Genomic DNA, 24496 nt, shown 5'->3' with positions numbered 1-24496 from the left:
TATCTACAGCCCTTGAGAAGGAACTAAAGGTCCTTGGCTATGCCCAGTGACTACGTTATTATTTGGTCTCCTTTGGCTGCTCTCCTGTTTCCGCATGTTCTCACTTCTCTGATTAAGCTTATTCTTTGGCTAACATTTTTCCACCGACAAAAGCCAGGCAGTGACATGGGGGTGAGGACCGCAGGGTCCTGCTGTGTTTTCGGTACATGTGTCTTATTGCCTTATCCCCTTCCCTGCCCCACCTGAAGGCAAGCTCTGTGAGAGCAGATGTCTGTCTGTCTGAGGACACTCTGGGTCCTAGACGCTTAATAGGCACACAGATATTTTTTAAAGAAAGAAGCAAATCTAACAACCATCATCTTATCTTCCTCTTGCATAATGTCTCTGTAAGGAATGGGAACTCCCTTCAGCCTCATGACGTTTAAACCTCTAAAGGCTGTACTATCGTTAGGAATAAATTATTCTTTGATGTAGTTTTCACCCCATTCCCTAGAGTAAGCATGCTTGTTTTGTTGACTAACATACATATTTTTAATCGACAAGTGTTTCTGGATATCTACCTTCTGTTTATGAAGCGTGTATTCCCTTTATCTTCTAGAACTGAACACCTAGCAAACAGGGGGCTTCAGGTCAAATCAGTAGTGTTAAAATGGATCCCGGCGACTGCCTGAAAACTGGCAGCCTTTAAGGTTTGGTTCAAATCTCACTGCTGGATGAAAGAGTCCCCCGAGTGCCTTATTCCCCTCTGATCTCAACTCTTGATTTGAATTCCTGGTACTTCTTGATGGAACCTCTTACTGCCTTAAAAAAAAAAAATTATCGGAGTAGAGTTCACTTACAGTGGTGTGTTAGTTTCGGGTGTACAGCAAAGTAAGTGATCCAGTTACACATACACATATGTTCATTCTTTTTCAGATTCTTTTCTCTTGTAGGTTATTACAGACTACAGAGTAGAGTTCCCAGTGCCACACAGCAGATCCTTGTCTGTTATCTGTCTTATATATAACGTGTGTGCATGTTCATCCCAAACTCCTGACTGGTCCCTCCTCCCACGTTCCCCCTCTGGTAACCATACGTTTGCTTTCAGTATCTGTAAGTCTGTCTCTGTTCTTTAAATAAATTATTTCGTATCATTTTTAAATTGAATTCCATATATGAGTGATCGCATGTGTTTGTCTTTCTCTGTCTGACTTATTGCACTTAATATGATCATCTCTAGGTCCATCCATGTTGTTGCGAATGGCATTATTTTGTTCTTTCTTATGACTGAGTAGCATTCCATTGCACATATGTACCACCTCTTTTTTTTAATCCATTCTTCTGTTGAAGGACTTCCTCATTGCCTTTTAATCAGACACTCATGGGGTATCTCTTGAGCTGTTGTCTTACTGAATCTTTAGCCTGTGTATTGTTCTATGTATTTTCCATATAGCTATATCTTTCCCCTCTACTAGTTTGCAATCTTCCCAAGGTCAGGAACCACGGAAGATGCTTATCTGTGTCTTCTGTTGGGTTCTCAGATCGCACACAGCGATTCAGCAGTTCATACTTCAGAGTGGAAGAGGGAATGAATGAGAGAAGCAGACCTGTTAGTACCACTAAGTCCTGTATGGATAATTTTTCTCTGCTACTCTCATCCTAGAAACACTCACAGAACTCCAGGTTGATGTGGATATTGACAAATGATTTTCTTTTGGAAATGCTGATTTGGCCTCTAGGTGTCTGATCTCAGAAGTCCTGGAAATGTGTCTCTGATGGCCAAGAACTAGCTCCGTGATTACAGACATGATAACACCTGTTTTAGTGATAAATGATTCACTGCCCATTTCTCTTTCTTTTTCTTATACTTAACATTTATTTAGGGGTTCAAGGTGCAGGGGGTTCACTAAGAAAGGCCATGTTGAAAAGTAACTAGGGAATGGCTATCAAGGGTGATTTTAGAGTAGAAATGAGGTCTTCATGAAGTTATAACATTTTGGAGATGGCAAGAGAATGAAAACATCTATAACATTTTATTTCTTTAAAAAAGATATGAAGTCAAGGTTTCAGAGAAGGACTGTCTAGTCAGCCTTCATCATTATGCAGATGAGAAATGTCCAAGTGAGAGACAGATTTCAGAATTCACCCATGGTGGGTGGGGCTTTCTGCAGATGAAGTCGGATAGAGAGAAATGTAGATTGGCCTGATGACTTATAGCTTATTTCCTCACCTTTTTATTTAAATAATCATAAAAAGACTGATATAAATACTGTATGAAAAGATATTTGAAAGAGAAGCCAGCCGGAATTCACAAGAGGATTAAATAGAGAGATAATGGTCTCTATTCAATTATTAAGAGTACTATGATGAGCCCTATGTGACATATTCTGTGTAGCATCTGCCCTGTTGCCTTGGTAGTAAAGAGAAAATAGCACCGGGAAGGAGAAGGCAGTTGCCAAGGTGCTTTTCAGTGGTAACCGCTAAGAACCCTGTTGAAAGGAGCTTAAGAGCATCTTAAAGGACAGAGCCTGCCTTCCTGTTATCAAGTTGTGTAAAACAGCAACCTTCAGGGGCTGGTCGGAGGGCTGGGTGGTAGTTTAATTGGGTTTGATTGCCTTGAAATGTTTTGGCTCCAGGAAGAGAGAGAGGAAACCCTTTTGGTCAGCATTTGGCTGTCGGGGCCTGAATGGAAGGGGTGAGAATCCCCTGCGGGTTCCACCGCAGAGGATCCCCAAAGGCTGCACTGCCTTGGGCTGAGCACGCAGGGCAGCCGGGGAGGCTTAGCACTTGCTGCCTGGACCTCCCTTTGCCTGGTTTGGAAGGGGGTGTCCCTGAAGTCACAGTGATGATTCCAGAGAACTCAACTGGGGAGCCTGGGATTAAAGTCAACCTTATTGTTTCAAGCCTGTGCGTTTCCCCAACCCTCTGGGAAGGACAGTTTCAATCACCTCTTATTAAACCTTTAATATAATGAAACGGACTCATAGACACGAAGAACAAGATAGTGGTTAGCAGTGCAGGTAGGGGCTTATGAGATACAAACTCTATGTATAAAATAAATACATGGATATATTGTACAGCACAGGGAAATAGAGCCAATATTTCACAATGACTCTAAATGGACTATAATCTATGAAAATCTTGACTCACTATGCTGTATATCTGAAACTAATATAATAACTCCACTATACTCAATGAAAAAATAAAACCAAAAAACTTTGGGGGCCTGGGTTCATAGAAACAGTGGTCTAACATTTCGGCCTTGAACTTGGAGCAGTAGCTAGGGTCTTTTCTGATTACAGAGAATGGCCACATTCATAGACAGGTCCTAGTTGCACTCAGATTTCCAGGATTGAACAATTCTTTCTGGAAAATTCTGAATTTGGTGTTTCTCACAAACCCTAAACACACCTTAGGCTCATTGAATCAAGCAAGACTCAGAGCAACTGCCTTCACTGTGCTCCACATACCACCCAGAGCTTCGGTGACTTTGGGTAAATTACTTAATGTCTTCATGCCTTAGCTTTGTCTTCTGTACAATGGGGACAATGATGGAAGCTACCTCATAGAGTGGTTGTTGAGGATAAAAGGTGTTAAGACAGGTAAAATGCTTGGAATAGTGCCTGGCTTGTAAATTCCAGCTATCATTACTTTTGAATCATTTCTTTCTCCTGCCTTTTCATCTGTATCAAATTGTCATGACAGTGAAGTGCCATGGCCATGGAGCATGGAAGGGGTCACCCAGCATCACCTTCCCAAGCCCCAGTTCCTAGTGGATGTCTCTGCCAAGCGGGGAAAGCCTTGCTACCCAGGCTGGACAAACTCGGGGTGCACAGGCCACTCTGGAATCCTTCAGGCAAGTCTCCACGTAGCTGGCAATGGGCCACCCCCTCCTGGCTCTGTCTCTTTAGGGAGAACTGTTCAAATAAAGCCCAGCCATGCAGGGCTGTCAGAGCTGACACTTGACCATCCTTCAGAAACTCTGGTACGACGGCTTTCATTACTGATAGACAAGCCCCTTGCGCTACTTGAAAGAAAACAAGGGTTTCTGTGTTGGCATGTGCACCTGTGAAGTGAGTGCGGCTGTGCAGTTTCTCCAGTGTGTCCACCGCTCCTTCTCACGCCCCCAGGCTGCAGGGCAGCTTCCTGACATGTGAGGAAGCACTGGGTGTAGTTTAGTCAACGGGGCCATCCGACAGCACATGTGTTTTCAGAAACGTGTGCCATTCCCGCCCCAGGTCTGGGCTCTGCACTCAGCAGTCAGGCAACATGATTTGAATGTTCTCCACCTCACACCATGGAGAAAGTGAAGTGTGATGTTCTGACGTGGGCCAGTGCACTTGCCGATGGGGGGATGCTCTTGGAACGACACTGATGCCTCTCACGACATCTCACGCCCCCTCCCAGCCTCCACAGGGAGATGTGAACTGCTGCAGACCTGAGGAGGTGGAGTTGCTCTGTGGGGCCCGGACTGGCAATTTAGAGCTGATGGAGATTGTGGGGGAAGGGCTGGGAGCCACGGGCTGGGGTGGGGACCCTTATCTGCAATGCAGCCCACCTAGGACCGTAACCTCCCCACCCAGAAAACCACAGTGGTCCCAAGGCTGTATCCACAGGCACCGTCGTGGCTTACGGGGAAATGAACAATTGGGTCAAAGAGCCCTGGACATCTGGTTATTTTTTCACTGATGTGACATTTACAAACCTGAACTGATCAATTCAGATTCCAATTTGGCTAACGTTCCTGGAGCCTCTGGTGTGTGGGCAGAATCATGCTAACACTCACGTCTTGTTTTGATCCGGCCTGGCCAAAGCTCCCGTTTGGTTGAGACACGTGCTGAGAGCTGCTTCCATGCTGGGCACAGGGGTTCTGAGATGCACAGGAGAAGATGCCTCATTGCTTCTCTACCGCCCTGCCCGGTGGCCCCAGGGCTGCTCAGCAGAAGCACTCGCTTGTTCTCAAGGCAGTTCATCCTTTAGGAGTTCCAGGTCTATGTCTTACCCAAAAAGAGAAATGGATACTGACGCTGAAACTTGTTATTGAACATCAAACATTCTGTTCTCTTCATCTGGCTATTTGATGAGAAACTGATGTTGGCTTCTTACTATTGGGGAAATAATCTCGTCCCCTGCAGACTCGCCCCTCGAGCCCCCTCCCCACCTTCTCTCCAGCACAGGGCAGGATTTCCAGAGTGGGGACTGGGCACAGAGACCCCTTCAGGGGTCAGGGTTTTTTTTTTTTTTTTTTTGCTTCCTCCTGTTGGCAAGCTTGGCTGTGGGCTCGCAGGGCTAAGGGGCAGGGGGAGAGGGGGTTTCCAGTTCTGATCTGAAAACCAGAAGAGAGAGAGATGACTGATACATATAAAGGCAGGTTGATTTTTCACACTGAGCGGGGGTATATTCTTAAAATCTCAATACTGAAACACACACCCAGCAGGCAACTCAAGGCTTCATGGTGAGGGGGCAGCTTCCACAAGGTCAAGTCCCAGAGGGGCCTGTGATGGACAGTCGGCCTCCAGTTCCAGCATGGAGGGGAACCCCTGTGTGTAGGCGAAGGGAAAATCCTAGGTCAGCTGCGCCCTCCCTGCCTCCCCGCTGCGAGCTCGGCTTTAAGGCTGGCCCTCCCTGGAATCCATGTAGCACCTTCTCGTAGGTTTAAAAATAGACTCCAGGCCTGCCAACCCTCTTAAAAGGAACATGATGAGCAGAGTGCCAGCATCGTGGGACCTGACACCCGGCTCCCATCAGCTCCCTAAATAGACCCCGGACTCCGGGTCCTGCGGCCACTGAACTGACTGCCGGGAACTCCCCACGCAAAGTTCAACAGGAAAGCAAGCCAGGCTCTTTCCCTCGCCTCTCTCGCTTTCCTCACTTCTGCAGGTCTGAATTTCTCGGTCCACTGGATTTCTCGGTTCATTCAACATGACAGCTGTACCATCTGTTCTGTGAAGTCCCTCCCTAATTAACCGGGGAGGGGGCCGGGGTGGGAGGGTGCAATGCTGTCCACAAGAGGGAAGACATTTCCCCCCACAGCAGCAGCAACACTCTAGACGGTTCGCAGAGTCCTGGGGTGGCTGACGGCTGCCCCAGGTGCAGATAAGCCAGCCTGCCTGTCTCAGTAAAGGGCGGAGCCCTGGCGCCCACCCTTATCGGCCTTGGACAGAGACTTGGGGCCGGGGCACCTCCCTGCATGGGTGCAGGGCCCAGCAGATAGAAGAATAGTTGGGGGCAAAGCCAGCCTTGTCGGCAGGGGAGGAGCTGTGGCCCTGGGCCGGGCTCTGGAGCAGGGCTTCAGCTGTACGTGTACCCTGAGACCTGGTCCTCTGCTGCAGAGAAAATGGAAATGGAAAATGATGCAGTGAAAGAAAGCCCACGAGGTGCAGCTGCTACAGCATCACAGCAGCGTGCTGGCGATGCTGGGATCCTGTTCCCAGCCATGGCTGTTCTGACCTTGCAGAAGCAGTGACCAGGCCCTAATTTTCCAGTGTAGAAGCCAAATCAGTCATACCCCCTGTCTCAGGGTGGGAGGGGAGGAGGTCACCTTTGACCAAGGCTTTCATGAAGGAAGCTAGAGAGAAGGAGGAAAAAGAGCATCCTTGCCATTCACTGAGGACCTACTTTGTGCCCGGGCGGTGCTGGGCATTTTTACATTATTCGCACAATACCTGGAGCAGGGGGCAGGGGAAGGTTATTTTCATTTCACTGATGAGGGTGCGAATGCTCAGAAAAGTTATTTCCCTTTATCAGAAGTACATGAGCCTGCTAGCTTTGAGTATTTTAAAGCTTCCCAGAAAAGCAGATGATGATCGTGACATTGCCATTCCAGGAGGACCGAGCCTGACTTGATTGCAGAGGAGGATTAAAACTGGAGGGACATCTTTACAACCTCCAGACATTCTTTGGATTCACTGGAGAGTATATAACTCCATTGTTAACACTAGCAAGCGGGTACTCTTTCTACCCCCTTCTGATGCCTATGTCAGAAGCTTTCTCTATCTCCTTTATACTTTAATAAAACTTTATTACACACACACAAAAAAACTGGAGGGACAGGAGCCCCATGGGTCCTCCAGTTCCCTGCAGGGGGAGAGGCGTGGTCACTGCTCCAGGTGTGAGTTGCCAGGAGGGCCATCTCTGGAATCCCAGCTCTGACCTGAGTCTCAGCTTTGACATCCCTGGAGAGAGGAACCAGCTTGGGTCATGGCTGGCTCCTGCCGGAAGCCGCCTCTTCCTGTTCCCCCAAAAGGCTTCTGGGGAAGCAGTCATCTGAGGACCCCAAGCACCCGAGATCCTTTGCTTCAGGCTTCTGAGCAAAAGGAAGCATTCTCCCAGTTTGTGGAAGGAGCTAAGGTTCACAGGGGATTCCGTGGCAGGGCGCCCGAGAGCCGTGTCCCTTTCTTCTCCCTGTGCCATCTCCGCCTGGCATAGGTGATGCGGCCTGGAGCACAGAACTCCACAACTCCTCCAGCACCTCATTAGGCTCATCTGTGAGGAACTGCAGAGACAGTTGGTAAAATATTCAGCACGACTGGGAAAAAACTGCACACGCCATGAACCCAGAAGATGGAACAAGTGATCCTTACCAAGCAGCCCTCATCTTTTCCTTAGCCCATCAATTCCTTTCTGCTCCTTTGCGTTGGCTGTTTGCTTTGATTTCAGTGACTTTCCTGGCAGATCTCCCAGGCACACTAAATACCTGTAATAAAAATGAATACGTAAACTCACTACCATGTGTAAAACAGATAGATAGTGGGAAATTGCTATATAGCACAGGGGGCTCAAGTCAGTGCTCTACGATGACCTAGAGGGGTGGGATGGGGTGGGGTGGGGGGAGGTCCAGGAGGGAGGGGAGATATAGATTATATAAAATATATAGCTGATACACTTTGTTATAGAGCGGAAACTAACACAACATTGTAAAGCAATCATACTCCAATTTTTTTTTTTAAAGACACATTGAGAAGAGCAGCCTTCAGGCATGAAAATATACAGGAAATGGGCGAGCAGTATGATTCCTTGTTGTCTAAGGGTGTAGGGGTAATGGAAGGTTGAAGAGGGACAGTCCACGAAGAGGGAAAAATAAGGGCTTATGTTTCTGAATCCCAAGAGCCCAAAGAAACCCTTAAAAGTCATCAAGTTTATCCTGTGTTTCTATGTGCTATATCAAATAATGACTTATGTTTCTCTGCTACTCCAAAGACCGCCCGCCCCACCGCCAACAGCAAGGATTCAGCTCTTTCTGAATAATGAATTCTATTATGTCACATCCCTTAGCACTGGAGAAAAATTTTTCTGTCTGATCTAAACCTTCTTTGGATCAATTTAATCCCATGATTGACAGTTTCCTTATGACCCATGGAAATATTCATACATCGGTCAGCAAGCATTTATTTGGCACCACCACCCAGCTCTGTGTGGAGTGAGGGAGAGGGACTGGGCATACAGGGCACGTGGACCACGCTGTCTCTACCTGTAGGAAGCTTATAGCTGAGTCATGGTGGCCACGGCAGCTGGGGAAATGGCGCCATATAATTCGTCCCACTCTGGGATCTGGGTTCTAGTGCTGGAGGGGGTTGTGTACATCTTAAGAGTCATCTTCTCGAGCCTTCTGCCTTTTTTAATTTTTTGGCCGTGTGGCCTGTGGGATCTTAGTTCCATGACCGGAGATGGAAGCAGTGCCCCCAGCATTGGAAGCACAGAGTCTTAGCCGCTGGACCATCAGGGAAGCCCCGTGCCATCTCTTCCTTAGTGTCAGTCACCCCAGGTCCTTCATTGAGTAACGTGCCTGGAGTTGTTTTCTTCTCCTCTCGGGCTTTGTCTGACTCTGCGTATCTAAGTTGCAAAAACCTCAACCCTTCCAAGGTCAAAACCAACTTCAAGAATTTTTGGAAGTCCTGAGTCCTCAAAGTCCTCTGGTAATATCTCGGGCCCTTTCCCACTCTCAGCAGAACCGTGGGTTGTATTCAGTCTCTGGTTCCACTGTCTTTTTTCTTTGTGATTTCACTGAATATATAACCCATAGCATTTATGCTGTAAAGAAGTCTGGGCTTCGAAGTTAGATTCCCTGGGTATCAGAATTGGTTTGGGAGTTTTTTGCTATTTAACTTCAAATATTTCACTTGAAGGATCTCAGCTTTTGTGCTCTGGGGAGGTATTGGGAGGTTGGCATTGACGCATATGCACTATTGATACTAAGTATACAGTAGATGGGAGAAGGCGACGGCGCCCACTCCAGCGCTCCTGCCTGGAAAATCCCATGGACGGAGGAGCCTGGGAGGCTGCAGTCCATGGGGTCGCTAAGAGACACGACTGAGCGACTTCACTTTCATGCATTGGAGGAGGAAATGGCAACCCACTCCAGTGTTCTTGCCTGGAGAATCCCAGGGACGGGGGAGCCTGGTGTGCTGCCATCTATGGGGTCCCACAGAGTCGGACACGACTGAAGCGACTTAGCAGCAGCAGCAGCACACAATAGATAACTAATGAAAACATGCTGTTGCAGCACAGGGAACCCTACTAAATGCTCTGTGGTGAGCTGAAGGGGAAGGAAATTCAAAAGGGAGGAAATATACGTATATGTCTGGCTGATTCATATTGGTGTACAGCAGAAATTAACAACATCATAAAACAACTCTACTCCAATAAAAATAATTTTTAGAAATAGATGTGCTGTCTAGAATAAAGCTCAGTAATAAGACGACAAACAACCCAGTTAAAAAAATGGGCAAAACATTTGAACAGACACATCACCGAAGAAGATAATGTGGATGGCAAGAAAGGCCCTGGAAAGATGTCTAGCATCATTAGTTATTGCTGCTGCTGCCGCCGCCAAGTCGCTTCAGTCGTGTCCGACTCTGTGTGACCCCATAGATGGCAGCCCACCAGGCTCCCCCGTCCCTGGGATTCTCCAGGCAAGAACACTGGAGTGGGTTGCCATTTCCTTCTCCAATGCATGAAAGTGAAAAGTGAAAGTGAAGTCGCTCCGTCGTTTCCGACTCCTAGCGACCTCATGGACTGCAGCCCACCAGGCTCCTCCGTCCATGGGATTTTCCAGGCAAGAGTACTAGTTAACAGGGAAATGCAAATTAAAACCACAGTGAAATACTACTACACATCTATTAGAAGGTCTAAATTGGGACTGACCATGCCAAGTTGGGGTTTCCATGTCCTAGCTAATGTAAATAGTGTTGCAATCAACATCGGGGTGGGCTTCCCTGGTGGCTCAGATGGTAAAGAATCCACCTGCCCATGCAGGAGACTTGGGTTTGATACCTGGATCGGGAAGATCCCCTGGAGAAGGGAATGGCAACCCACTTCAGTATTCTTGCTTGGGAAAATCCCATGGACAGAGGAGCCTGGTGGGCTACAGTTCATGGGGTCACATATCAGACATTACCGAGTGACAACTAATACCAAGTATTACCAAGGATATGAACCAATGGGAGGGGCTACAAACAGGCAGGAGGAAACTGTTGGAGGTGATTTTGGAGGTTCCTTGTCTTGACTGTAGTGATGGTTTTATAAGCTTATGTATCTATAAAAACTTACCAAGTACATGTAAAATATGTAGTTTATAATGTGTCAATTATACTTCAATACAGCTGTTCAAAATGGTCTGTTTTTCAGTTCATTGTGTGAGTCAATTGTATTCGTGTTTTTGAAACGATTGTAAGTACTGTTCTTCTTCCGTTTGAGTAGGGCATTTCTCTCTCTAAATATTAATGTTGGAACAGTGCTTTGGAATCCCTTGAGATATTGCACTGGGCTATGATCAGGGCTGTTCCAGTAACCATCATTTATTAATTGAAGCTCGCTGTGTAGAGGCTTTTAGCAAATCTGCAAGGCAGTTTTAAGGGGCACCAGAGCAAAAGACCTGTAAGAGAACGCGTGTTTTTAAAATGTGTGCATTTTTGTGCCTGAAGGAGGGCCTGTGGTGAATCCCCCTCTCCCAGGCACCTGTCTTTGGTACAGGGATGTGGTGTTTTCCACCTCTCAGAGGTTGCCTGTCCTCTGATGGTGATGAGGGTCTTGGGCCTGGAGAATTCTGATGCCCTGTCTTCAAATACCAGTGTTGTCACAGGAGTTCATTGCATTATACATGGCAAGTCATTCTTTTCTGGGATCTTCCTGTCCCTCTCTCTTGATCCTTATTTATCCCTTTTATTGGAGACCTTCCTCTAATTGTCGAATAGCTTTGAAGAGGACCTTACTTGTTTTTTTTAAATTGAAATATAGTTGATTTCCAATATTAGTGTTCAGTTTCAAGTGTACAGCATAGTGATTCAGAATGTTTACAGATTGTACTCCATTTGAAGTTATTATAAAATATTGGCTATAGTCCCTGTACTGTACATTACACCCTTGTATCTTATTTATATAACACCCAGTGGATTCTATCTCTTCATTTTCTCCCCTATCCCCTATCTTCCCCCTCACCGACCTCTCTCCCCACTAGTATTCTGTATCTGTGAAGCTATTTCTCTTTTTTTATATTCATTTGTTTGTCTTATTATTTAGATTCCACATATAAGTGAAAATGCATGGTTATTTGTCTTTCTCTGTCTGACTTAATTTCACTAAGTGTAACACCTTCCAGGGCCATCCATGCTGTTGCCAGTGGCAAACTTTCATTCTTTTAATGGCTGAGTAATATTCCATTACGAGCTTCCTTAGTTGCTCAGTCATAAAGCATCCACTTGCCAGTGCAGGAGATGCGGGTTCAATCCCTGAATTGGGAAGATCCCCAGGAGAGGGAAATGACAACCCATTCCAGTATTCGTGCCTGGGAAATCCCATAGAGAGAAGAGGCTGCCAGGCTACAGTCCATGGGGTCATAATAAGTCAGACATGACTTAGTGAGCACATAACCACAACTACAATATTCCATTGTCTATACCACATCTTCTTTATCCATTCCTCTGTTGATGGACACATAGGTTGCTTCCATGTCTTAAAAGAAAGTGAGGTCACTCAGTCGTGTCCGACTCTTTGTGACTGTATGGACTGTAGCCCATCAGGCTCCTCCATCCTTGGGATTTTCCAGGCAAGAATACTGGAGTGGGTTGGCCGTCTTGGCTGTTGTAAACAGTGCCACTATGAATGCATTTTTTCAAATTAGCAGTTCTATTTTATTGGGCTAACTACCCAGGAGTGGGATTGCTGGATCATATGGTAGTTCTATTTTTAGTTTTTTGAGGAACCTCCAGACCATTTTCCACAGTGGCTGCACCAATTTGCAAGAGCACCTTACCTTGGAAAACAGTCAGTTTTTCTAACCTCAGAGCATCTCGCGTGGTGTCCCCTTCTGGCACTGTGCCCACTTGGATTGGGGATCTTTCCAGTGCTGCTAACAGAAGGGCTTTGGGTTGGCTGGACCCTCTGTTCCCTAGTAGTAACCTCGGACCTGACCTTAACCCCTCTGGGCGCAGCTTGTCCACCCATACAACTCCAATAGCATCTTCTGGCTTAAGAGGTGGCTGCGAGGGTTAAATGAGGTAATGGCAAAATGCCCTTCACCTCACAGTTACTTAAGGGGGGACTGATGCCACCCAAACACACGGCCCTCCCTCCTGTGCCCCTGCTTCGGGGTGGGAGGGGTGGGGAATGAGCCTGTGCTATCTGGACTGCTCTTTGCAGAGGGCGTGAAGCTGGACTCACGATACAAAACACGCATGTTGGAGCAAGTGGTGTCGCCAGCGGCCGTGACAGCTCCTGGGGTGCTTCTGCGGGCATCGCTCAGCGTAATCCCTGGTGTCAGCCCCACCTCCCCGACATGCCTTTGACATCGCCCCCCACCTCCCCCGCCCCGGAATGACCTCGGGAGAAGGGGAGGATGGTCCGGGAGCAGAATCTGGGCGCTTCCTCCGGCCCTGGGTGACAATGCCCTAAACCCCACGTCAGCCTGGAAGGATGAAGGAAGACGTAGTAACAGAGTCTGGCCTCGCGGCTTCCCTCCGCCGCTGCGCGCTCTCGGCAGGAGCTGGAATCTCAGGACACACGCGGGGCGAGAGCTGGAAACGCTCAAGGCGGCGATGGGCATAAATAGACTCTGCTGAGCTCACCCTGGCCGGCCCCGCCGGCCCCGCGGCCCATTCACCCGGGCGGCCGGGGAGGCAGGAGGCAGGGCGGCAACGCCATGCAGCTGGGAGCGCCTCACCTCCATTGGACGTGGGTGCCGCCCCCGCAGCAGCCGCAGGACTCTGCCCCCCGCCGGCCGCCCGCCCCGGCCGCTCGGCCAGCGCGCCCGCCGCAGCCTCCCCGCGCCCGCGCCGCGGGGCTCGGCCGCAGGCGCCTCGTCTCCGGAGCCCGCTTCGCGTGAACTTGCCCAGCAGACGCGAGGATGGGGGACACAGTGAAGAGACCCCTCTAGGAGCTGGCGGGCGGGCCGGGGCCGGGGGCCCGGGGGCCGGAGCCCGGCCGGGCCCCGCCGAGCGGCCGGCGCCGGTATTTTTAGCCCGATGCCGGGGAACTTGCTGGCGCTCCGCGCGCCGCCGAGCAGATAACGGGGGAGGGGAGCCGCGCGCGGGCTCGGGTTTCCGCGCGGGCGCCGGACGATGGCAGCGCGACAGGGCAGGTCGGGTCCGGACGCCGCGGTGAGTGCCTGGCCGCCGCGCCCGCGCGGGGTCCCCACCGCCGCCGCCGCCGCGCCCCCAGCCGCGGGCGCGCCGGGCGCCAACTTTCGGGGCGCGGGAGCGGGCGCGGGCGGGGCCGCGCGCCGGCCGCCCTTCTGCTGCCTCACGCCCGCGGGCGCCGAGGCTTCCAGCCGGAGCTGAGGAAAATTCCTCTGACCCGGAGGCCGCCGCCGCGGAGGGGCTGGTGCGGGACGCGTGCCCGGCGGGCGGGCGGGCGGCAGGGCAAAGCGGGGCGCACGGGCTGGCGCGCGGAGGTGCCCGGAGGAGAATCCCGCCAGGCCGGCTCTGCGGTTGGGCGAGGGGGTCGGTGGGGGGCACCCGGCCACCCCTTGCGGGAACCCCCTCGGATCCGCCGGGATGCCCCGGGCTTGGCCTTGGCTGGAGAAGGGCCGCCTCCCGAGCCTGAGGCTCTCCTGACCCTTAGACCTCAGGAACGCGAGCGCCCGGACGTCCAGAAGCAGCGGGAAATGAATGGGGGGAGAGGGAGCCGGGCCGCCTGTCCTTTGTCATCCTCATCCTCCCCCCCCTGGAGAGCTGTCCCCATTTTAGCAGTGGGAACATTGAGGTTGGGAACTTGTCCGAGGCACAGCATCAAGTGGCAGAGTGGGACTCCCCGCCAGCGCTGCCCACCGTCAGGGTCCGCGGGTGGCTCTTCTCCCGTCCGGCATCGCCCAGCCTCCGAGCCCACTGCCGGAGGAGCGCAGGAAGGGGATGGCTGGTTTCCCCCAGGCCTCGCACCGGGGTGGATAGCTTCGAAAAGGACCCTGGGGTCTCCTGCTTGCGCGCCTCGTTTCGTCAGTGACATCTTTAACAGTCCAACTTTCCAGAGAGAAAAAGGAAAGGGACCCAATGAAAACGCACCCTGGGGCCGCAGGGGTTCACGGCTGCTTCTCTGCAGTCGGTGGGCTTGAGGCAGGGGCCAGGCATGTGTGCGCCTGCAGGCGCTCCCCCTTCCTTTGGAGGCCCCACCTGGACCGCCAGGAGCGCTGAGTCCGAAGGGCGCTCAGAACTGGAGGGCTAGCCCCACGCACAGGCCCTGCTCTACGTGGTCTCTTGGTAGAGCTGCAGCCCCCTAGGACAGGGTCCAGAGCCTGGACCGGGAGATCCTACCCTGACTCTGGCCAAGAAACTGCCTTTTGCCCAGACAGGACCCTTTGGGAAGGAGATCCCCTCTTACTGCTGTTTACAGAAACTGATAAGAGCTCAGTTTCCAGTCATCGTTTTAGATGAGAATTTTGCACTGAAAGACCTTGAAAAAGTCATGATTCGTCCTGGGAACGCTCAGGTCCTCTAAGCTTCAGACAAGGCCTGCAGAGACCGTGGGTTCTCCCTGCCACCTGGTCTAAACCTCAGCTTCACTCTGGTGTTGGGCTCTGGTCTTGGGGAGCCTCCCCTACCCCCAGGTGCAATCTCCTCCCCAACTCCCCCCATCCCCACCCCCGGACACCAGGCTTGCTGACATTTGGCAGCTGGCTTCTGGCTCTCCCTCCTGGAGACACTGGAGCCCCCTGGGCTACTATCTCTTGCTATATTCGTATGGCCCCACTCAGGAAGTGCAAGTTTAATAATAGTCTGGGTGTCTCAGGTAACCAAGGGCTTACCTCCCTTTTCCGAAGAGCAGTCCTGATGGGAACTTGACTCCTAGGAGGAATCCTGGTCCCTTTCTTCCCTTCTACTTCCTTCCTCCCTCCAGAGGGGAGGGCTGAAGTGGGCACAGTCTGTGAGCGCGGGCAGAAGGCTTTCCCCATCCAGCCAGAGCTGAGCTGGAGAGGAATCTCTGGGCAGTGAGGAAGCACTCCTAAGATTCATGTCCTGACCTGGCCAGGATTCACTGTGTGACCTTGGACAAAGTGCTTAACCTCTCTGTGCCTCGTTTAGCTTCTCAGTGAGGAGGAAACAAGGAAAAGTATCTGCGTCCAGAAATTATTGGGGGGAGCCAATGAATCTGTTGATGGAGAGGGCTTAACAAAGAGGAAGGGCTGAATTCATGAAGGTAACTCCTGTTGTGATGGAAGGAAGTTCAGGGACATCACATGAGTCGACCTGTAGGGATGGGGGCTGAGGACACCGTGAGATGTGTGTGTCCCTTCCTGCCCTCAGTGCTGGCGGTTTTCTCATGGGAAAAATTAGATTTCAATAAGGCTCAAGGTGAGGACGGGGCAGAGGTGCGCACAGGCAGCCTTGGTGGGGTGATCAGAGGGGTGACAGCTCTTGGGGGTGATGCAGAGTTTAGGGGCATCGTGGATCGACTTCTCTAGATGCAGGGAACAGCCTTCTTTAGCCCCTCTGGTCTCTCCACTCAGAGGCTGCCCTGCAGGGATTGTACTCAGGAAGGGCCAGGGACTCTGCTCCAGTCTGTCCGACCACTGAGACAGTCTGGTGCGTATTTGTCACTTGTTTTTCTGGTTGGTGTTTACTCATGTGAACAGTCTGAAATGGAGCCTATTGGATTCTTTTGACTTTCCACCCTACTGGATTATAGACTGTTCCTAGATGCACCAGGAAGCGGCTCCCAGGACAGGTCATTGAGTTGGAGGTAATTGAATTAGCGGCTCGGCAGAATGAGCTGGCAAGAGGTGGTCTCATACTCCGAAGTGGGTCATTTGCTCTGCAACGCGGAGACAGTCCCTGGCACCCAGGAGGTGCCCACTGCGTGCTTGTTGAATGGGTCACTTTCTAACTCTGTCACGTTGCACTTCAAATCTTGAGGGCAGGGACCTACATGCAGAATTTCTACTCTCTCCGTCTTTGCCCTAGCAGGATCCTGGACTTGCAACAGGACCTCGGGAAATACTCATAGGATTAACCGAGGGGGTACCCAGTGGAATGACACCATTATTACCTGCAATCGACCTGTAAGATACCCCCAGGATCCTGCTTGGGTCCTGACTACCCTATGCCCAGAGAAGACCAGAGAGGAAACGAAAAAGCCTTAGCAATTGAACTTCACCTCTAATTATCTAGGTGACCTTAGCCAGTCACTTCCTTTTTGCCATCAGTTTTATCGTCAGAGAAGGGAAGGAGTGGGACTAGATGATTCCTTTCTAGAGGCCTGTCTTGGCCTCAATGCAGTGGCCAGGGTCAGAGCAGAGACCTACCGGGTTCCTTTCTCTGCTGTGGGTTCACTGCTTAATTGGAAAAGGCATGGGCCCCTCCTAGCTCCTACATCTGTCAGGGCTTTTCTGGTCACCTTCAGGTTTGAAATTGCGGAGAATGCACCTCTGGATCAAAGGCAGTAGGAAGGTGCTGGCTTGGTTCAGGGAGTCGTGGCCTGAATCCCCGAGTATTAACTAGTGCAGAACCTGGGCAAACTGTTCACCTCCCCCAACCTCTAAAATGCACGCCATCATTACACCCACCTCAACAATCCAGTTTGTGATCAGGATTAAAAGATAGAATGTTGGTAATATATTGAATTGGCCCAAATGTTCATTCAGATTTTTTCCTTAACAGCTTGCAGAAAAACTCAAACTTTTGAGTATTGGCCAACCCAATACTTGCCCAGTGATTGGTATAAGTATTATAATTTCATGGTTCAATTATATACCCAACAGAAAGTATTCAGCCTTCCTCAGCCTAGTGTAGGTCGGGCTTACCCTGCCCTCTATTTATCTGCTTGTCTGTCTGTTGTAAATATTCTCCTTTACTGCCTAGATTCATTGTTTTGAATAGTGACAGTCATTAGCCAGTGTTGCATCTGTTTCTATCCACCATACTTAGTTTTCATCCCTAATGCTCTGGTTATGCTGCAGAAGATAGTTTGGGCAGGTGGGAGATGTGTTTCTAATACTCTCATTTTTGGGGAGTAGTATACTGTATATTTCTAAACAGCTGAGTCCACACAGGCCTTCTGAACCGGCAGGCACAGACGTTTTTGGAGGGACTAACCCTTGAGCCTGATTTCTCTGGGAATCCAGCTCATAGGGAACCCACGGATTGGTCCTCATTTCTGAAATGCGTCCTCCTTTACAGATGCCTTGCCAAGAAGCCCAGGGACGCTAGGTGCCCTGTGTTTTAGGTCAAGGGAAGTCTTGGCCTAGCAGACGATTCATGCTTTGAGGGATTCAAAAGAGGTAGAAGATTTGGTCTCTGACCCAAGAAGCAAATAATTTGCCCATGGGAAACAAGACTTGCATAAAAGAGGAAAGTGTATTGAAAATGCATTTTAAGAAATCAAGCTCTTGTTCCTAGATTTAAAGATGGTAAAGATTGAGTATCCAAGGTTAGCATCACAGAGGACACAGGGCCTGAGTGGACCGTGAAGAAAGGCAAGACTGGGTTTAACAAATGAGAGCACATCAGAGTGTGGGCCTGTCGGGAGACAGAATGGGAATGCCGGGGCTGGGGGGTGGGGGAGGACGGGGGAGGAACCCGCCATCCTGCTGTGCTGGGGGTGTGAGATGCACGTGTGTCATGAACCAGCAGACTCAGGGCTTGGCTTTGAGCTAAGGTACCGGGACCCTCGCGGGCCTTGAGTTGGGGAGGACTAGCAGGACATCAGGATTTTAGGAAGAGCAGGGAGGTCGAGTGGAGAAGTATCAGCCAGGAGTCTTGGAGCAGGGCTGGAGGGCTGAGATGGCTGGGGGCAGTCCTCGGGGGTGAAGGTCTGTAAGGCTGGAGACTCTATTTTTGACTTGGATTAGCTGTTTTATTGGCAAAGGCGTGCAGCCCCGCTCTGGTTTAATTGCAGGATGTTGCAGTCGTTGGCCGTAGATTTTGAATCTTCCGTGGTTAGGGGCCATCATATGCTCTAACAAACTGTTGCGCACTTGGTGGCTTAAAACAGGAGTAGCTTCTCTCACAGTCTGGAGGCCAGAGGTCTGAACTCAAGGTGTGGGCAGGGCTGAGCTCCCTCTGGAGGTGCCAGCGGAGATTCTGTGCTTCTGGCTCCTGCTGGTTGCCAGCTTCCTTGGCTTGTGGCCGCCTCACTCCTATCTCTGCCTACATCTCGCGTGTGTGTGTGTGTGCGTGCGCACGTGCGTACGTGTTCTTCTGTCTTTTATAAGGACACTTATCATTGGATTTGGGGCTGGCTTCCTAGGTGGCGCTGGTGGTAAAGAACTTGCTTGCCAATGCAGGAGACCCAAGAAATGTAAGTTCAATCCTTGGGTCAGGAAGATCCCCTGGAGGAGGAAATGGTAACCCACTCCAGTATTCTTGCTTGGGGAATCCCAAGGACAGAGAAGCCTGCAAAGAGAAGGACTAGAGGTGGCAAAGAGTAGGACACGAATGAAGTGACTTAGCACAAAAGCTCGCAGGGTATCGAGGGCACTCATCTCAAGACCCATAACATCATTACATCCACAAAGACACTTTCCAAAGAGGACACGTGCTGGAGTTCCAGGGGGTGGGATACAGGCATCTCTTGGGCACCACCCTTCAGCCCACGACAGCACGTTCTCAGATGAGGGGAGCATGAAACAGGGAGACAGAGCACCCCAGGATGGATCTCCTGGAGGAACAGCATAACCCCCCCCAAACCTAGACACTCCCCTTCACTCGTGGCCTGTCATATGACGGCCCTCACCTGTTAAACTCACCCCGAGTGCCCACCACGTGCAAGCCCTATGCTCAGCACTCGTGCTGATGTAATCATTATAATCACATATAATCTGTAATATTTCCATTCAGTTTCACAGCCAGGGTATGGGACAAGCCTTGCCCTCCCCTTGCAGATAAGAACACAGGCGTGGAGGCACCTGCGGACCGTCGGACCCCTCTAGACGCAAGGGAGCTACTCGGAGCCCCCTGCGCTTGTCTGCTACGCTAGACCTTATGTCTAGCAACTCCTTTCCTGCTCTCTCACCCACTCTCCCTTTCTGGCTGTCATTCATCCCTAACACAAGCCGGCATCCCAGGCAGGGCCTGCTTGCGTCTGTAGGGGGCTGAGCCTCAGCCTACGGACCCTAAGGGCTTTACTCTTGTTCTGGAAGACTGGCGAGGGGCACCTGCCAAGTCAAGGGGCAGGGCCAGGCTGTCGGTGCACCTCTTCCCCACTCTGTGACCCTGCACAAGTCACTTGGGCTCTCTGGGCCTCAGTTCCCGCATCTGTGAAATGGGGATGGCAGGAGAACTTACCTCCTGGAGATGTCTTTAATGGCTAAATGCATCTCTCTCCCCACCCTGCCCCGCCGCCACCCCGTGTAAATGGATATTATAGCCAAGTGCTGATAATGGTTTTCAGCATGTAGTAAGTGCTGTGTGCTGTTTAAGTGAAAACAAACCCCGCAAAACAGCACCAAAGTGCTTGTGTTTGGTTCCCGTGGCGCCTCTGCTTCATCTCAATGGGTGGGGCCGGGTGGTGGGGGCCGGGCTCCTGAGTGGGAAGGTGGAGTCCGCGGAGGCCCCAAGGCAGGGAGATGCTAGGCCTGCTGAGACGTCTCCTGGGTGGAACGGAAACCTCTAGAAGGAGGCCCCTCCCGGGTCCCAGCCGAGATCACTTGCTTATAAATACTCCAGAAGGAAGGCAGGCCGTGCTCTGAAGGCCTCCCCACCCTCCAGCCAAGAGCCGTCTGTCTGGGGGGCTGCAGCCCTGCGCACGCCTAGGGACCATGGTGGGCACTTACCGGGATGGGGTAGTGGCTGCCTCGGGACCTTGGTTCTGTTCGCTGGGGTAGTGGCTGCCTCGGGACCTTGGTTCTGTTCGCAGCCCTGGGCTCGAGCGGCCCGTTAAGCCCTCAGCACGCAGACCCACTCACAGCTGCTCTCTGTCCTCACAGGCCGATGCTGCTACCAGCTTTCTGAGGGCAGCCAGATCAGGTAACTTGGACAAAGCTTTGGATCACCTGCGGAATGGGGTAGACATTAACACCTGCAACCAGGTAAGTGAGAGGCAGGCGGTGTGTGGTCTCTGAAGAGTGGCTCTTGCCTGGAGCCGTTTCCTGAAGGCTCTGCCTCTATTAACCTTTGTCCCCCATGGCCTCAAACACCCCCTGGGGCTTCCACCCACTGAAGGCCCTGCCCCAGACGCGTGCCAGCCCCGCGGTGGCCCCGCACCCCACGGGGAAGGGCTGGTGCCCCAACAGCATGGGCCGCGCCCCGTCCACCCCCCGCGGCCTCTCCCCTCAGAAGTGCCCGCTGGTGCCCGCTGTGGTCTTGGACTTTGTGGCCTTTGAAGTGGGGGGTGGGTGGAAAGACTTTGAAGGATGCTGTGTCGGTGGCGGCATTCATCCCCTTTGTCTGCGGTGGCCTTTGTGGGTTTGCCGCTGAGAAGGAGGTAGGGCTGGGGATTCCCCGTCGGGTGTTGCCGGAGGCTGAGAACCAGGGCGGCTGAAAGGGTTCTCTGGATGTTTGTGGTGCTGAGTGATGGGGCTCTGTGTGGGGAGGAAGCTGAAGGTGCGTGGGACGCACTGGCAGGTGTGGGGCCCGAGGCTGGAGGCACTGCCTGAACCGAGAGGAGCGCGCTCCCTGGGGAAGAGAGGACGGGGTGTGGCCAGGGCTGTGCATCCGATGCCTTTGGTTTCGTTTGTCTGTTTTTGCCAGTCGGTTGAGTTGTTCGGCTACATGGCCAATTCCGTTTCTAACTGAGAAGAAATTTACCCATTCCAGCTTCATAAAAAGCCATCCTAACCGTTAAAAAACTATTTTTGATTGTGGTGAGACGCACCTCACACAGAATTGACCGTGTCAAGCATTTGTAAGCATACAGTTCAGGGCCTGAGTTACATCCATGCCCATCACCACTACCCATCCCCAGTTCATTTTTCAGCTCGCTGAACTGAACCTCAGCACCCAGCAAACTAACTGCCCAGCCCCTCACGACCAGCACCCTCCTGTCTGTCTCTGGGAATCGCATGGCAGTGAACTTACCCAGTTTGGCTTTGCGGACCAGCTTATTTCCGCGAGCATGGGCTCCCCCGGGTCTGTCCGTGTGGTGCTGGACTGGGTGACTTTCACAAACCAGCAGAAGAAACACCCAGGAGGCAGCTTAAGTTTTCCATTGGCGGCCTGGGCTCCTCAGCCTGGCCTCCCTGCCCCCTACTGCACTGAAAGTGCACAGGACCATGTGCCGAGATTCCTTTTGGATCCAGCTGGGCTTCTGTGGTCTAAATCCACGTGTGGAAGTGCAGAGAGGATGGGGCGGGGAGTGTGAGATAGGAAACAGAGGTAGGAGCGTGAGACGGAGCAGTGGTCGTGGCAAGTGGACTCCAGAGGGGAGACAAGCATGTGGATGCACTTGGGGTGCAGACTGGATGGGGAGAAGCAAGCCCTGCTTCTGTCATCCCTCCTCCCCAAACATCCCAGACCTGAGGCATTCTGGGCGGTTCCAGACAGCATATTAAAAAGCAGAGACATTACTTTACCAACAAAGGCCCATCTAGTCAAAGCTATGGTTTTTCCAGTGGTCATGTACAGATGTACTTGGACCATAAAGAAGACTGAGCATCAAAGAGTTGATGCTTTCAAATTGTGGTGTTGGAGAAGACTCTTGAGAGTCCCTTGGACTGCAAGGAGATCCAACCAGTCAATCCTAAAGGAAATCAGTCCTAAATATTCATTGGAAGGACTGATGCTGAAGCTGAAGCTCCAATACTTTGGCCACCTGATGTGAAGAACTGACTCATTGGAAAAGACCCTCTTGCTGGGAAAGATTGAAGGCGAGAGAAGGGGACGACAGAGGATGAGATGGTTGGTTGGCATCACAATCTCAATGGACATGAGTTTGAGTAAGCTCCAGGAGTTGGTGATGGACAGGGAAGCCTGCAGTCCATGGGGTTGCAAAAAGTTGGACACGACTGAAAGACTGAACTGAGTTGATAGGTTCAGCGCAAAAGGTTGCCTTTGGGGAAATGGACACTCTGGCCCCATTTCTTTCGTGGAAAGGGACAGAGGAGCAAAGTCTGGGGGCCACGAGAGGGTGCTGGAGGGCTCAGGAGAGGGGCTGTGTGAGCCGTCATGGTGTCCCCGCCCCCTCCAGGTGGGGGCACCTGCAGACGCACTCCTGGGGGGCCAGGAGGCAAGCTCCTCGCTTCCTTCGTTCAGGCCCAGTAACGCAGATGAGCGTCCCTCTGCAGGGAAGCTCCCGGTGAGAAGCACCAGTCTCCCCAGAGGCCCTTCGAGGGTTAAGACACCCACTCTCCAAGGAGCTGCTTAGCAGGATTGGGGGCAACTGTGTGGTCCTGAGCCCTGAGCCATGGGCAGGTTCTGAGCACACAGGCAGGGCTCTTTCCTGAGGGGGCTGCTGCCGGTGAGTCCCCGCGAGCCCAGCCTCTCCCTGGGCCACAGCTCTGCAAGGCCCCTCCTCGGTCCATCACGGGCTCAGCCAGCATCCAGGCCACATATGCACATTATGGGCGCTGTCTCCGATAGGCTTAGTGCCGGAGGAGACTGCTAACTGCTGCCAGTGAGGAAAGAGAGGGGATGATGGTTAAAGGAAGGGCTCCCCGTGTGCAAAGCCCCTCCTGTTGGTTTAGTCCTGCGGCTCCTTCACCCCACCACCCCTCCAGATCTAGGCTCCACTGGTCCTCGTCTTTCGCTCTGTGCCTGCTGCAGAGCCACCCCAGGACCGCCAGTGTCGCCGGAGCCTCCTTCCCATGTTACAGGGCGATCGGGCTTTTGCTCCGAGTGGACATACAGGGGGAGAGGATGACCGGGCACCGGGGGCCGGGGTGACGTGGGTCAGGACCTAAAGCTCAGCTCACCTTGGCGCACCCCTGGGACGGCACCCTGACTCTGTGACGTGCAGAGACCCATCCCCCTTAGGGGATGAGAGCGTCTTCTCTTTAGAGCACACGCTCACGGTTCTGAGAAGATTAAAACACAGGCTCTTGTCCTGGGGTCACTGCTCGAGAATTTGCTTCCATTGGATCCTTTTGAACCGATGGACTGCAATCACAGTGACGGGGCAAACGCCGATCCTTACATAAGTAACACACTTTCAGAGGATGTTTCGTGGAAAGAACGAGAGTCGTTTGCCATAATCGGAAATAATTACTCTAAGTAGTGTGGAAAGAGGCTTATATAAGAGACATCTGAATATTCAGGGCAGCTTCCTTGGTGCATAGATTTTTGTCTACTGATTTTTATCACCATGATTACGGTTGTAGAAAAGAACAAATCCACACACAAGGACACACACAGCTACATGTCCCCATGCCAGTATCTCTACGTAAATACTCCTTTCATTTATCCAAGCATTTTTCAAGCTTCAAACCCACGTCGTCCATGTCTTCCCGGATACCTCCTCAAGTGTAGAGCTGGGCTTTAGGGATTTAATAGTTAAGAAACAAAAGCCATCCTCCTCATCCACCCTGACCCATAGTCTACTGACTGTGAGAGCTGTTAATTGAGTAATCACGCAAACGGAACTGCAGACAAGCTATGCTAGGAGCCCAGGAGGAAAGTCACAGGGAGTTAGGAGAGTCTGTAAGAGAGACTCTGTAAGAGAAGAGCTATTGAGCTAAGGGGTGAGTCAGGGTTAACGAGGGGAGGGAGGGAAGAACATTCCAGAAGCAGAGAAGAGGCCCGAGAGTTTAGAGGGGAGGGTGGCAGAGCGGCTGCAGGCAGGAGGGAGAGATCAGGAACCAGATGAGGCAGGAGAGGTGACCTCGGGGCTGGACACAAGAGGCAGGGGTGACGGTCACAGCAGCCAACGCCTGGGTCAGGTGCCCCAGGGCCCAAGCCATGTGTGTGCATCACGCGTGTGGGCACGTGTGCGCCCGCATGTTTCCTGCTCCACTGCACATGAACCCTCTGGTTGCAGAGTGAGGCGGGGGGTCTGGGGCTGGGCCAGAGCAGCCAGAGCGGCAGGGGTGCGGGACGGACCGAGAGGGATGGAGGCATTTCAGCCTTTGACCTCCTACACCACCGCAGGCACGTGTCCTGGTAGAGCGTCCACCCGGCTTGTAGACCCGGTGAGGGGCGCCGATCTTTACCCTGAGAGCCGA

General features: G+C 51.8%; 1 protein-coding gene and 1 long non-coding RNA gene across 12 annotated transcripts in view; one reads left to right on the top strand and one right to left on the bottom strand.

Annotated features, from left to right (window-relative positions):
* ANK1 (ankyrin 1) overlaps positions 1–24496 on the top strand; it is a 241630-nt gene that overhangs the window by 118796 nt on the left and 98338 nt on the right. For 10 of the 11 annotated variants that reach the window (XR_015155928.1, XR_015155927.1, XR_015155926.1 and 7 more), the window contains exon 2: positions 20330–20431. Coding sequence is in view for 8 of the 11 variants with exons in the window: in XM_086379620.1 (XP_086235746.1) it covers positions 20330–20431 (102 nt within the window). In the remaining 3 variants the exon portion in view is untranslated. Of the gene's footprint in view, positions 1–13402; positions 13572–20329; positions 20432–24496 lie in introns of those variants that run through there. The other variant, XM_086379619.1, reaches the window with a different exon arrangement.
* On the bottom strand, positions 6978–7676 carry LOC147343823 (uncharacterized). The gene is made up of 2 exons (XR_015155931.1): positions 7563–7676; positions 6978–7474 (listed from the first exon to the last, which is right to left on the bottom strand). It is a non-coding gene; the product is annotated as an uncharacterized LOC147343823 (long non-coding RNA).

The sequence above is a fragment of the Bos grunniens genome, chromosome 27 (genome assembly GCF_055505025.1).
Source record: "Bos grunniens cultivar Pamir isolate PY7600 chromosome 27, Bosgru_T2T1.0, whole genome shotgun sequence".
NCBI classification, from domain to species: domain Eukaryota; kingdom Metazoa; phylum Chordata; class Mammalia; order Artiodactyla; family Bovidae; genus Bos; species Bos grunniens.
Note: the sequence above shows the minus strand (reverse complement) of the source record. Positions and strands in the feature narration are given on the sequence as shown.